Below are 14672 nucleotides of genomic sequence, written 5' to 3'. Positions count from 1 at the left end.
AATAGACTCGGTTGTTATTACAAGTATAACTTCACATCGTGGCAGCGGGCTGTGTTTAGGTTGCTATAGAAACCTCAGGTTCATACTATTACTTTTGGCTTCAGATGAAGCTTCAAAACAAGCCTGAAAAAAACAAAACAATCAGATGACTGGCTTTACCTGAGCCACTTTATTTGTTGGAAGGAGAACAAAATACAACCGCACCCCACCCACCACCCCAACCAATGCCTGTTTAAAAAAAAATAATAAAATAAAATAACAACAACAACAAAAACCTTCAAAACAGGAAGAACATAGTATAAGCATCGGAAAGATGAAATCAAGACACAAGCTCACGGTGACAAAATAAGAACACATTAATTAAAACAATAACATTATAAGAGATATACATGCAACAGAAAATGTAAAAAAAAAAAGATAGAGGAACAGAGCATACAATATATTCTCTCGATGTCATGAAAATGACGAGTGGATTTTGTCTAATATGGGGTAAAAACTGATAGCAATTTTTAAGATCATTCTGTCAATTATTTTCTTGATTAATTGAAGCAGAAACTCCTCACATCTGAGAAGACGCAACTACAAAACTTTTGACATTGTGTCTGGAAAAGTGACTAAAAAGATGACTGAAATCAGCTCTAGATCACTAGTTATATCTCAATGATGCAGAAAATTGTATCACTTAAGTTTCCTATTCTTGATTCTTCACACACAAAGCATCTAAGTTGGTCTTTTATTGGCCCGTAGAAAATGTTTCTTCCTGCTACATGCCTAATGATACATACACACACACCATGTAAAACCATGTACATTTTTGTATATATTTCTATTCACATTCACCAAACATGCAGGGGATTGTATAGCCTGCTTTATGACGCAGGAAAACGTCTTCAGCGTTCAAGTGAAAGCAGCAGTTTGCCGTACAGCATTGGGCTCATATATTGAAGGAGACATTTAGACATCAGAACCATGTGGTGTAAAAGTGATATACAAGAAAGCAGCATTTGTGACTCCCTCAGAGCCTGCCTGTGCATGTAATAGTGTGGTTTATGTGTCTATGGGGGGTAGGCAGCTTGTGAATGGCCTTCTCAGTGCAATTTAAACATCGTGTCGACTAGAAACGGTGACCACTGGCTTCAGCAGGACAGCCAGCGGAAAACAAATGAATAACAGACTTGAATTATTGCTTACAAGCTCGTGTCGCTGTTTTCCAGAGGATGTCATTATCTTTCTGAGCTCCCCTGACTACATGCTCATTTCCTAAAACAGACTTTCGGCTTTTACTTTTACTGGCCGTAAACTACAACAATCAAGCAAATATTAACCGTGGCTAGAATCAGAAATGTATTAAAAAAAAAACATCCAGTCCACAGATTTTTTTTTCTCAAACTTGAGCAGGTCTAACTTGTGTCTGACAATAATACAGTAGATAATCTAAAAGAAAAAGCAGAGAACGCATCACAACCTGCTTGTTTTGTCATTCAAAAACGCAGGCTTTAAATTGTTTACCTTCACTACATTTTCATCACATAAATACTGAATGACAGCAACGTATTTACAGACAAGCAACCATACTTAAATTATTCATGGCATGTTTAATAAAACAGCACAGAGTACAAAGTGTCTAAAGAATGGATACCACATGTATGAACAACCATCATAACCCCGCTACAGAACAAGGAGTCATGTGTATGTGTAGACCAGTGGCTTACCTGCGAGGTAAGGGTCCGGGACAGTGTGTGACGGGGCTGCTGGCGGTGGGAGGCGGTGACTCCCTTCGGCTTCTCAGCGACTGGCTCCTCTGCACCTGCCTCAGCACACTACTCTTTAAGTCCAACAGCGTTGTCATGATGGTTCACTGGCTGAGCAGACACAAAGAGCAAATCAAGACACCGTCATTCAAATGCAAAGTCTGATTGGAAAGAAAGGGAGTCAAAATGCATTTGATAATATCTGCAAAGCAGGATCCTTCTCAGCTGCATAATTTGGGCGGCACGGTGGTGCAGTGGTTAGCATTGTCGCCTCACAGCAAAAAGGTTCCGGGTTCGAATCCGGTCCTGGGCCTTTCTGTGTGGAGTTTGCATGTTCTCCCTGTGCTTGCGTGGGTTCTCTCCGGGTTCTCCGGCTTCCTCCCATCACCCAAAAACATGCACCTCAGGTTAGTTGGCGCCGCGGTCGTGGCAGCCTGTTGCAGCAGCTCCCCCTCGGGATGCTGCTGTAGCAAAATAATTTCCCCTCGGGGATTAATAGAGTACAATAAAAAAAAATAATCTCCTTCATGCACTTTTAACAGTTATAGTTTTCTTCAACAGTGTGGTTTCCATTTCTGTCTGAACCTGACTGATGCTGCACAGCATGCAATTTATCTTTCACCTTTTAGTCTGGTCAGTTCATAGTCAATCCACCACTATTTATGGGACCGCAAATTCATAATAATAATAAATAAGCTTTGCACAGAATATGTGGGAAGAAAACCTGCTCAGTTAAAGCCATATTAGGTTAAAACAGACAAAGACTTAAATATATTTTAAAATGTACACTGTGATGTAGGCTCGCAGGCAAACTGACAGCCATATTTTAGTTGAGAAGTTAGTGGTAGTTGAATATTTAGTGAAGAAATACACCAGAGGTTGAACAAGAAACAGATTCAGAAATAGTTTTTGCTCCTATCTGTAAAACAAAAGAGATTTAAAAGAATCTTGAAACTTGTATTCACTGTAAATTGTGTGATTCACACTTTCATTGTCTTCATGATACAATAAACATTTAAACTAGTGTTAACTGCGAATCTGCCATGTTTGACTAACAAAATATCAATAGTGGCATGAAGACACTGGGATAAAAAACAACAACTTCCATGCAGTGAAACTATAGTTTTCTTTCAAATTGTGGTTTCTTTTTCAACTATTGATACAGTCAAAAACTAAAAGCTGTTCACAGGGGACCAGTTCATCTGAAACAGTTGGGAGGCTGACATGCTTTGCTTTGAGGCACGTCAACAGCAGGTGTTAATGCTTCCCAAAGGCAGAATGAAGACAGACACTTCACTGCACATCTGGACTTCACTTCAGTTCAGTTTTAAAAGAGATGAACACAAGAGTTTTAGGTACTTTTAATAAGTGAATACTTTACTTGTTAAATACTTAAAAAAAAAAAAAAGAATTCCATGAAGTTATTTTTCTACTAAACAGAAAAATCAAAAATCCAGTCACTATTTGGTGTGACTACATTTTGCCTTTAAAACCACACCAGATGTCCTACACACTTGTTCTTGTGTGGACTTAGCCTCTGTCTCTTCATGTACTTTCATACTCACTCCTGAGATCAGGTCTCTGGGGGTCAAACCTTCTCCTTGTTCTCCTGTACTCTGATTTTATCTTTGGGGTTCACGCTTCAGACTGACATTTAGACCGATCAGACACCTGGCTGATAGTCTTGCGTGATGAATAAGAATCTAAACATCTGAAGTGTTTCAGACTTTCGCACAGTTCTGTGTTAGACATGTTAGGAATGATTGATCTTTTCATCTAACTTTTGGCAAGAAAGCATTTATTTCCCAAAATCCTTTACTTTTAAGGACCACATTCCAGCTCTAGTGGCCTTCAACCTACCCCTGTATTATGGATATTAAAAAGAATTATCAGCTCTGTGGACGTGGACCCGCTCCCTCTCTACTGTAGATATGAACGGCTCATTTTAAGGCAATGAAAACACAATAGTTCAGTTTCAGCTGATAATGAAAACATCATTATGCATATTATATTGTATTTCAGCTAATAGACCCCCCCCCAAAAAAAAAATCCTATATACTAAACCTTTAACAGAGCAAGATGTTTGTTGAACATTTGTAGAGAATGGTTTCCTCTGGTTATTGTGAAGGTGAAATATGAAATTTGGAAAAATGAGCCTGTGTTGCTAAGCAATTCACTCAGACTGAATAGGTCATTCTCAGCAGCACTTGCCATAAAGTGGATTTTCATTTTGGCTTCATGGTCTCTTTAAAGTATAACTGAATTATATGATCTAATGACAAAAGTGTGAACCGTCACTGCGCCCCACAGAAGAATAACCAAAGAATTAAAACAAACTTCTGTTTGGAAATCTTTAAAAAGAGAAAATAATTTTTTTTTATGATTAGCAAACTTTAGTTTCTTTGCAACATCAAATAATTTTATATCAGCTAATTTTATAATTAGTACAACTGCTTCATTGACTGGAAAAAATATTTTCAAGTGACCTTTTTTTTTTTGGTCAAATGTCAGACAAGGACATTACGCATGTGCGGTATCTACCTTTTATTAGGAGTTAATCCTTTTAATCTCAACAGAAGGTTGGAAGTCTTTAGAAACCTGCAATTCAATATTCTCCAAATCCTCACAGGAGAATACGTTTATTATCTGCCATATCTCTCAAGGGCAACACAACATTTTCAATCACAGCATAGCCGCGAGACTGTTTACAATGCCATTTAGATTTCATTTTCTTGTTTCAAGTAAAAGTACGACAGTGATCGGATTGCAAGGTTGTTAATGATGTAAATGTCATTAGCTTGTACAGCAAAACACTCCAGGATGCTCGCACATCTGCTTAGCAACTGAGGAAGAGAGAGAGAGAGAGAGAGAGAGAGAGAGAGAGAGAGAGAGGCTTAATTTCGAAACAGAGTCTCCAATCACTTCTTTCGCTGCTCGTCCAATTTACAATCTTTTAACTGTGCTATGAAGTTTGTATAAATGGGACTGTGATACAGGCTGGGTGGCCTTTGTGAGACTCGAGCAGTCAGTGAGTCATGAACGGCGGTGAGAAGAGGAGAGACTGAACACACAAAGAAAGAAGACAGAAATGACAAGGACACAACAGAGAGCGGCGCTGATTGATGGAGAAGTTGTTTCGGCAGACAGTCTGACAGACAGACAGACTTTTCAATATATGACAGACAATTTCTGAACATCTATGTGAAAAAGAGGCAGTGGGGCATGGGCTGGGAGTTTGTTCGGACTTTTCACAATAGTAATCTTTACTAACAAACTGTAATTGAGGACAATTAGCTGGGTGTGCTTGTGGGAAAAAACTCTGAGCTGATGCGGCCCTTTTTTTTAAATTACTATTTTAGAGCCTATGTTGACTGAGTTTTTTTCCTCGTTTGCTTTTGGATGGCACCATTTTGAATTAAAGTGCTTACACCAAATGGATCCAGAAAATGAAACATATTTCCCTGTGTGACTGCAATCATTCAGTGCTCTGGCCCAACAGCGCAGAGAGCAGCGTGCAGTCGGCTTTTCAGCCAGAAATTCAGGGTACAAGTTGCATCATTGGCTGAGCCAGAGGACAGTATGCCATCGATCCAGGAAGCTGACATCTATTATCCACTTGGAGTATCCACTCTGTTAGACTTAAGTGTCGATACTCCTTCCCTGTCAGATATCATCAATGTCTCATGTGCACCTCAGCGGGAAACTCTTGGAATTTTCTCCATTTCTAATTCACTTAATGATTTCCTATATTTCTCCAAGGGAAAGGGATGTGGTGTAAACTTCCTATTTTCAATCAGAGGGATAAACAGGTCACTGTGAGTAGCTGTTGTTACTCAATCAAGCTGATAAATGATGGAATTAGTATAATTTTTGAATGTCTCTGTGGCAGAAGTGGAAATATGTCATAGACATGAAGATATAATGTTACGTTTCGACATTTATCCAGAGGTATAGCCAGTTACCTACAAAGAGTGTTTTTACCTCTGACACTGACATAAAAGGAGTAGTTTGCACTCTTGGTGTGTCTGATCAGATGTGTCTTGATTTGCAAAATGTGTCACAATCTGCTACATGACTTTTTTTTTTTTTTTTTACTTTATGAGAATTATGTATAAATATGATGTTTCAGAAGTTTATAAAGTAAAATAACAAGCTACATCTTTTTAGGGTCTCAGAGAGCCCAGCTGTACAAGTTAGTTCAATAAAAACTCTGTTTTGACATCTGTGATTAGTGCTGTAGTAGCAGCACTAACTCCCCGAATACCAAGAAGTCTAGTTTTGTCATTTCAGTTTTACAGAGGATATAATGAGTTGGACCTCTTCTATGTCTCTCTGACTCCCAACAAACATAGATAATGACAGACTGCACATTTTCTGTGAGTGACTTTTTGGCAAATATACATATTATACAGTAAACAAAACAAATAAACAGTATATATTTTTTTATACATAGCCCCTATTCAAATGTGACATTTTTTTTTACATTATTTGCGTTACCTTTATCAAGCCCAATCAAAAACCCAGTTTGTTGCAAAAGTTCAATATTATTTTTTGTATGTTTGGTTTTGATAAAGTCCAATAAAGTTACAGAAAATTTTATTTTAATTGGAAAAGGCATTTTCAGTTTTATTTCTTCTTCATACTACATTGTAAACTTGGAGTATTTCAGTACTGGAAAGTCCAATTTCCCACATTTCCTGTTTGACAGTTAAAGCGAGTTAGTTATAGTTAGTTAGTTAAGCTTTGTTCATTTAGGAAGTCTCAATGAGATCAAAATGTCTTTTGTGAGAGACCCAAGAAGAAATGAAATATGCACACAGTCACAACAGTTAAAATAATTTACTCCAAACAGCCCCAACAATCAAAATATTAACAAATATCATTATAAATATAATCTGGTAAAGCATTAAAGTCTCCAGCTTCAGGCTGTGTTGCAGCTGCATTTCGTGCCTTTTGTAAGGTGAGCAATTTTTCAGCGTTTCATGCGCCACTTGACTTCTGTTTAACAGCGTTATACTCTGTTCATGACATCTTTAAAAGGCCATGCAGCTAAAAACAAATTGCCTGTGACATGTTTGCTCGCTGTGGTAAACAGGAGACATTTTTCCCAACTTCAAAAGCAGCGGTGACTCCGGTCGAATACCTGCTCGGGCATCATACAAATCCACTAGATGCCAGCTAGTAAGCACAGACTGTTGACAGCCAACAGGCAGCGCGGAGCAGCTGTCTCCCAGGTGAACTCATTTCAATTACAGGAGTGGAGATCTCCCAGCTGGATTTCACTCTGTCTCAGCCGTCAACCTGTGGTGACAAAACAGGTCGACATGCCACCAATGACGGGGCACCGGCTGCCAAGGAAACATTGTCAAAGCCAAGTAAATGCCTCTCTCGCTACATCGGTGCTGAAGTCATGCCAGGGAAACACTTCCTCACTAGTGTCTCTCTCAGTGAGAGCCAATGAGCCCGGCAGCCAAAGGCGACTTGCTGATAGGGATGGAGTGTCTCTATGGTAACAGCAGAGGAAAAGGAGCTGGTAAATGCAGGTAAATGGAATTCTACAAGGGCTGAAATGAAAGAAAAAAAAAAAAATCCCTTGATGTTATAATGTGTTCACCCTAACACAGCAAAACATACACACATTTCCCACTGACAAGTGCAGCAGTCACCACAGTCCACAGTGTTTTAAAATCAAACCACACCACTATACTGGAATAGAGAAATACATAAAACAATCTGTGGGGGTGCAAATGACACACCTCTTCACCTACATAGTAGCTCAATATGCCAGTCACTCACTGTTTAACCTAAAGGTGTCAATCAGCCCACACAACACTTCAATATGAGCTTGCAGAACTATTTTCTTATTGCTTTTATTCGATGATTCAAATGTAAAGCGGCAAAAGACAGCGAGATATTAAAGATCAATAAAGTAACAAGGTTTTCAATGTGTTCCAACACGCGTGTTAATTAACAGCTTCAAACAGACACCCAAAGATTTGTCTTGAGATGGTCATTTAATATTACATTCCCCCTGAGTCTCCAAAATAAAATGGGGTGATATTAACCATCTAAATTCATGAGGACGTTAGCAGTTTATGTCATTAAATTAAACACGACATGCCATTTTCATCTTCCTCAAAACTTAATTCAAGCTCGTCAGCCAGAGGGAGGTACACATTCAAATCATAACTCCAAGTAGATTATTCTGTAGTGTTTCTGATGCTTAACGGCACCTTGAAGACAGAACCAAGAGTCTCATCCTTCACCATCAGCGTTATTATGTGGCTGGGCCCTCAGGGGGAAATCAGCTAAATGGATCAAACTGCCAGGTCTGTGTCAACTCTTTAACAAGCTTTCCAAAGGGACTGGATGGAGAAAAAGTGTAGACATCGCCGTGATCATTGTATACAATATGCACCTGGAGATAATACATAATCCAGCAACAAAAAAACACTACATCCAGTTGTCTATTCCCAGAAGCTTATAGAGTCTGTGTTGTCAAGGCACATGACAGGCACATTGGCTCGGGTAAATTGATTGTTGGGAGAAAATCCCAGGAATTGACGATTGTGGAGCTTTTGTGAAAGGGCGTCTGCAGCAGAGCCAAGCAGCAGAACTCACTGACAGCAACGCACAAAAAATATAAAACTTAAACAATGGCACAAATCCGTGCTTGTTATGGCGCAGATAATAAGTCCTTTGTCACCATAAACAAAAACAAAAAAAAAAAAAACGCAATCCAGCAAGTCAGAAATAGCAGCCCATTGAGTCTTTATGAAGAAGTAATAATGCCTCCTCCATAGTTTACGCAAAAAACATCAATCTGCAGCCACAATACACTGCGCTGCAATACGATGCTCTGAAGTCATACTACTGCTCACAAAGGGTATAATTAATGGCGTATACTTCCGAACACAACAACTGAGTCCTATCTTTGGGCAGCATTTTCATTTTGTAATTTCTCTTTGAATGGGTGAAGCGGTTTTTTGAGTAGTGACCACAAATCTACTGTATAATATGAAGAAGCAATGATGAATTAATGACTAAGAGACTCATAATGTTTAGCCTGAAGTGGAGCTCTGACCTGCACCAGCCACATTCTGAAGATAATAAGTGGAGATCCACAGAGCGCAGGAAATGATGACCAAAATCATGATGATTTTGGTCTGGGAACACCAGAGCTCGTTTTCTATTATTCTACAGTTTGATGCAGTTGATGAATAATGAAACACAATCCTTTTTTTCTTACCCTTTTAATCTCCTACACATGTAATTATTATCAATATAAATAGCACAGGTAAATTAAGGCTCAGAACTGCTGCGACTGTCACCAGGGGGGTAAAGATGCTTCGAGCTGAGATGTGTGTGAGTGAGTGAGTGAGTGAGTGTGAGTGAGTGAGAGAGAGAAAGAGAGAGAGAGCAAGACAAGCTTCAGCAAAGCAACAGATTGATTTGTACACAGTGTGAACCTCTGTAACCACCATCAGCTGGTGAAGGGGTTAAAAACGTGAAGATCAATAGGTCTGAACCTAAAGTGCCTTTATATTCTTATTTTAACCTTTTTTTTTTTTTTCGTTAACCAACAGCAGCTAAGCAAAGCACTGCTTTTAAAATGCATCTGCAATTGTCTCAAAAAGTAGACTCCAGATGTTTGTAGCAGGACTCAAAGCTTTGTCTTTCCGTGATGTGATACTGCTCTGTTGCACCCGTTTGTGTTTGTGTGAGTGAGTGAGTGAGTGAGTGAGTGTGTGTTTGTGTGTGTGTGTGTGTGTGTGTGTGTGTGTGTGTGTGTGTGTGTGTGTGTGTGTGTGTTTCCTGATGGGTATGGGGCGTTTCCAGCTTTTGAAATTTGCAGAGTAACAGGCTTCAAAAACACACGCACAAAAGAATAGTAAAACAATAGCTCAAAACCATTCAATCCTATCCACCTGTCACAGTTTTGGTAAATCAAACACATTGTGTAACATTTTACTGACGTGTTTGGGGTTTTTTTTTCTTCTTTGTCAGTGTTTTCTGCCTGAATCTGGTTCCACTCTATTGGAACTTGAGCTGCTGATCAGGCTTCAAACATCATGTTTAAGATCTTTATGATAAACAGATGATGAACTTTTGGCCATTTTGCGGGCAGACTGCAGTATTTATGATATTTCTTCTCACAAGAAGTGGAGCAGGTCTGATTCCCTGGTTACACCTGAATCCTCAGGAGCTCCATCACCTTTAATCCGCATATTCCTTCATACTTTCACATTATCTGGGCATCAACAGAACTTTATCATCCGTTAAAAACACGAATTAAAACGTATTTCCACTTGCAGGAAATTCCGATCAACAGGTGCCAATTAAAACATCCTGCTGACTGCATAGATCAGTACAGCTCATGCATATTTTGGTTTTAATTAGTCTAAATTAGTCTTTTTTTTTTCATAATGGTGAACGATTTAAAAAATTTCAAAAAAATCAATTTTACCTGCGTCTCCTGACAGTTTTCCAGCGTGAAATGTTTTTGCAGCTGCGTGTGTCAGAGTTCCTGTGAATCAAAGCTCTGATCTCTGCAGCAGGACTGTTTCCTCCAGTGAAACGTGGCGCAGTCAACTTCTGTGAAAACAACGTTTGGATTTTTTTCTTCTTCTACTGACACACGACAGACAAACGCTCATTTTAGACCCTCGAAACGCTTTTCTGGGCTCACGCGCCAACGATCCTCGCCCAAATATGGACATGGGAAGTGCGCGGTACTTCACTGCGCTTGATTAGTGTCGGAAATCTCGCAATTAAGAGTTGACCGCTACACATCCCTCATCCCCATCATGTAATTTGGTAATAACAAAACATGTATCTATAGTACAAAATTTTAATCCATGTATCATGGCTATTATATGCTATACTGTAGTCTACATGCAACAAGTAAACAATTCAGTTTTACTTTGACACACAAAGTGCAACAAAGTGGCTAATGATATATTTTTTATAGTCAAATCTTTTGGGTGATGCGTGTTTGGTTAGTGGCTTTTACTTTTTGATGGGAGGTAGGTTATGTGCTAGTAATTTTCCTCAACGTGTAGCAGAATTTGTTTTATTCATAACACAAGAAGTTAAATAATAAATAATAACCAGAACAGCTGGCTATGAAGGAAAAGGTGAGAGCATTCATGGTTCTACTTTTTAAAATATATATTTTTTAAATTATTTATTTTTTAACATTTTTAGAAAGATTTGCTGTCATCACATGACAATAATTCAATCCAAGCCTATAACTCTCTTCTTTGGAAACAAACCTTCATTTTTTTTTTTAAATGTTTTTAATGTTAAATGACCTACATTATCATTTCACTAAAGTTTTCCAAACAGTAAAATTGTTCTTTTCCCATACTTGACTGTGTTACAAAGCTGACTTCTTCCAAACAAAAGGCACTGAGTAAAAGAGAAAGTGGGCATTTACGGTGTGTACCTGAAGGCAACATTTGACTGTTGCTGAGGATTGTCACCGAGAAAAATCCTCTCAACGGCAGAGGGGAGAAACTTCAGCTGTCAATCAGTCAGGATGGGATTCATGTTCTTTTGTCTTTATTCTTACTAATTAGCTAATTCAGGGCCTTGACACTGTTGTTACACATAAACAGGACTTTAATAGAATATCATTATGTTGGTGGAGTATATGAAGGAGAAGAAGCCATCAACGGCTTCTCATGTAGGTCTCTGTGTCCATCTCTGTAACTGAAAAATAATTTAAACATATTTCACATTTTTAACAGTGGTTAAATCGTACATTTACTGTTTAACAAAGAAACATGAAACCGTTTTAGATATATAGTGTTCTTATCAACAATGACTGAACGTTGAAACAAGAGTCAATGGCCAGAATGTTTATTCACGTGTCAACCATGACCTGTTATGTTGTCACAGTGCATAATGATAAACAAATCCTTGATAAACGGCCTGACAACAAAGCAAATCTGCATATAGCCTATATACTTTGGCCTTTGGAGATAATCCCATTGATAATAGGATTAACATTCAAAAATGGAAATCATTTCCTTTATGCTGCTCATGTAAAATTGACTCCTGACACCTGTTTTGATATTATCTTCTATGTCTGTATTTCAGTGAATGATAAACGTGTATATATATATATATAAAACACAACATGTAAGGTTGAGCAGATGAAATGCAGGACTTGGACATCCCTGTGTTATAGGACACATGAGGCATTTTCTCGTCTTATTGCTCATTAGGACTTGAACGGAAGGGTGTGTGCAGAAATGCTTTAAATAGGCATAGGGACATTAATTATATGCTTGCAGGGGAGAGGTGGCTTTCTCTAAGTGTAGAAATAATTTCACACGTGGCCATTAGAACAGAAGGTGCAAGCAGGCACCGTCTCAGCGCAGGACTGGCATTTCACGAATGGAACTTCTCATGGGCAACAACAAAGTCAAAGCTTATCGTATCAGTGGGTTTCCTCGTCACAATTTACCTCCTGTAATCTACTTCAAGCAGATCTACAAGAGCCAGTTCTGAATCACTTGTTGTGTTGCAAGGAACGATTTAAAACAAAGAGTGAAATTTGTTTCTTAATGCCCGGGTAACATTAAATCATGACTGATCTGTTTTGTGGAAATAAGCGTGGCATTACAAATGGTCAAAAGGTTTTAAAGCTATTTTGGTGCCTCGTGACATTCCTATGAAAGTCAAAACAATACCACAGTAATTCAGCTGTATATGGGTAAATGCATGAAAACATAATAGCTGCAGTTCCCTATTCAAAATTAATCCAACATTGACAGGTTTCCTGCTCAAATCCATTAATAATTAATACTTGATCTTTGGGTTGGTCATGATTGGATAATTATACATTTTAAGGGCCTGAGTTGTTTGAAAACATTTTCCCACAAACTCATGTTAAGAGAGTTCATTTTCTCGATGTGAGAGCCTCCTGAGCGGAGTGAATAATACAGACGGAGAGGGACTCAAAAGCAGATCTGTATAGAGTCGAGCAACAAAAGCCCGATCCAGTACACTAATGAGAAATAACAAAAAGGCAGACTCCTCCCTCCTCCTTTCACATGTTGTGACATCATTTTAAAATCATGAAGAAATCAAGCAGGCTTTTCCTGTGTTGACTGATAAGACACATGTGATCCCTGGCCTTTTTTCCATGGACACATCATTGGATAACTTCCCCAGCTGCCTCCAACTGCTTGAAGTGTTAACGGCAAATAACAAGTGAAGGATTTGGTTTGAAAGGAAAAATGACTTTTTAAATCTGACTCTCAAACAAATTGATGCAGCTGTGATTTTAATTACAGCAATTACAGTAAATCTCGATTGTGTGTTTGGTCATGGATGATTCTTTTTTTTAATTAATTCATTTCAATCATTTATACTACTTTGATGGACTTTAATCTTACAAAGAATGCAGTCAATGTTCGCACAGCACTTTCTTTGCTTTAAATCACGATGTCATTAATCTCCCCAAAACTTGTAGAGACCACAAGGAGGGCATCGACCTGTTTCCAATGGTTTTAATCATGTATAGGAAATCAAATTTAAAAAAATTACCTACTCAGATCTGGCCTCTTTGCTCCTCATGTGAGGAGCTCTTCTCAAATCTTCAGTCAGAATGGATATCTGGAGAAAAAAAAAGTGGAGTTATAAATGCATGCACAACCACCCAAATTGCATTCACTGATGAGAACGTTGCCTCATCACGTTTTCAAAAATATGCAGGATAATACACAACAACAAACCTGTGCATAAATAACAATGCACAAATCACTGTCTGTTCTGTGGCATAACTGCAGACCACAACATTAATAATTATGGTATGATTAGACACATTTAAGTCATGTATTTTCAGATATGGACACAACCTCTTTCTCTCTATTGTTCTTTTCCCGTGCTTGTTGTGCCTCCCTCAGGCAGGACAGTGAACTGATGAACAGTCAAAAACGATGGTGTCTTGTAAACTTCTCGACTGAGCATCTTATCACCTCATTCAAAACACAAGCGGATATCACAAAGGTGATATCTGCTGTTTTCTCAAGGCCGATCACACCTGCTTCTGTCACTGTGGGGCTGTATTAGACTACGAGTGTGCAGCCTATCTGTGAAAAGCAGAATCAAATGTCCTAAAATTTTTTATATGGAGCAGGAAGGGGCACTTTAAATCTGTGGTGTATTTACTGGACGCAATACAGGTTGAAATTAGAGATAAATCACAAATGCTGAGGACAGTCAGACAAATGTCTGCTTCATCTCAAGCGTAAATACAGCAAACATCACACAAAGGAAGGCTCACAGGAATAGTGAGAGCCTAATAAAGCCTGGTCAGCTCGAGCCACTCTTGCTCTAAGAACAGCTAAAAGCTGCTGGTATAATAAAGCTGAGCAAAGGAGGGGTGCATCAGGTCAGATAGATGAGCTGCTCCATTTAAGCACATATATGCAAACAGTCATCAATTGACAGGTAATGCAAAGGAAAAAGCAAGCCTACTCGAATTGTAAAAAAAAAAATTCAAGGCCTTTTTCATTTGTCACAGGAAGAATTATAGCATTAATGATGACTCGGTTACATTGTGTTACAGTGAACTGCATGCAAATTAAGAGAACCTACACTAAGTGGAATACAGCCATCATTAATACACCTGAAGGACTGCCTTTGCTGTGTCTATCTGCATGGAGAACAGATTAAGATTAGATTAAGATTAGATTTAGATTTAGACTTTATTAATCCCACAGTGGGGAAATTTAGTCGTCACAGCAGCATAGAAAAGAAAAAGGTGCACACGATATGAAAAAAAAAAAAATTACAATTACGTATAAAATATAAGAAATAAAATAGATACAAATTATTGTTTTAGAAAAAAATAAGAGCAATGAATAAATACACACACACACACACACACACACACACACACACACA

The 14672-nt window shown here is 38.4% G+C and overlaps 1 protein-coding gene across 1 annotated transcript in view; it reads right to left on the bottom strand.

The window, feature by feature from the left end:
• The window catches only part of baiap3 (BAI1 associated protein 3), a 36124-nt gene extending 25695 nt beyond the window's left edge, over window positions 1-10429 (bottom strand). The window contains exons 1-2 of the mRNA XM_069148775.1: window positions 10219-10429; window positions 1713-1862 (exon numbers count right to left, since the gene is read on the bottom strand). Of these exons, the coding sequence (XP_069004876.1) occupies window positions 1713-1849 (137 nt within the window). The 5' untranslated portion in view covers window positions 1850-1862; window positions 10219-10429. The remainder of the gene's footprint in view (window positions 1-1712; window positions 1863-10218) is intronic.
• Between the last annotated feature and the right edge of the window lie 4243 nt (window positions 10430-14672).

The sequence above is a fragment of the Embiotoca jacksoni genome, unplaced genomic scaffold, assembly GCF_022577435.1.
Source record: "Embiotoca jacksoni isolate LCO1_2020_lvr unplaced genomic scaffold, fEmbJac1.0.p SCAF_15, whole genome shotgun sequence".
Lineage (NCBI taxonomy): Eukaryota > Metazoa > Chordata > Actinopteri > Embiotocidae > Embiotoca > Embiotoca jacksoni.
This window is presented reverse-complemented; position numbering and strand designations above follow the sequence as displayed.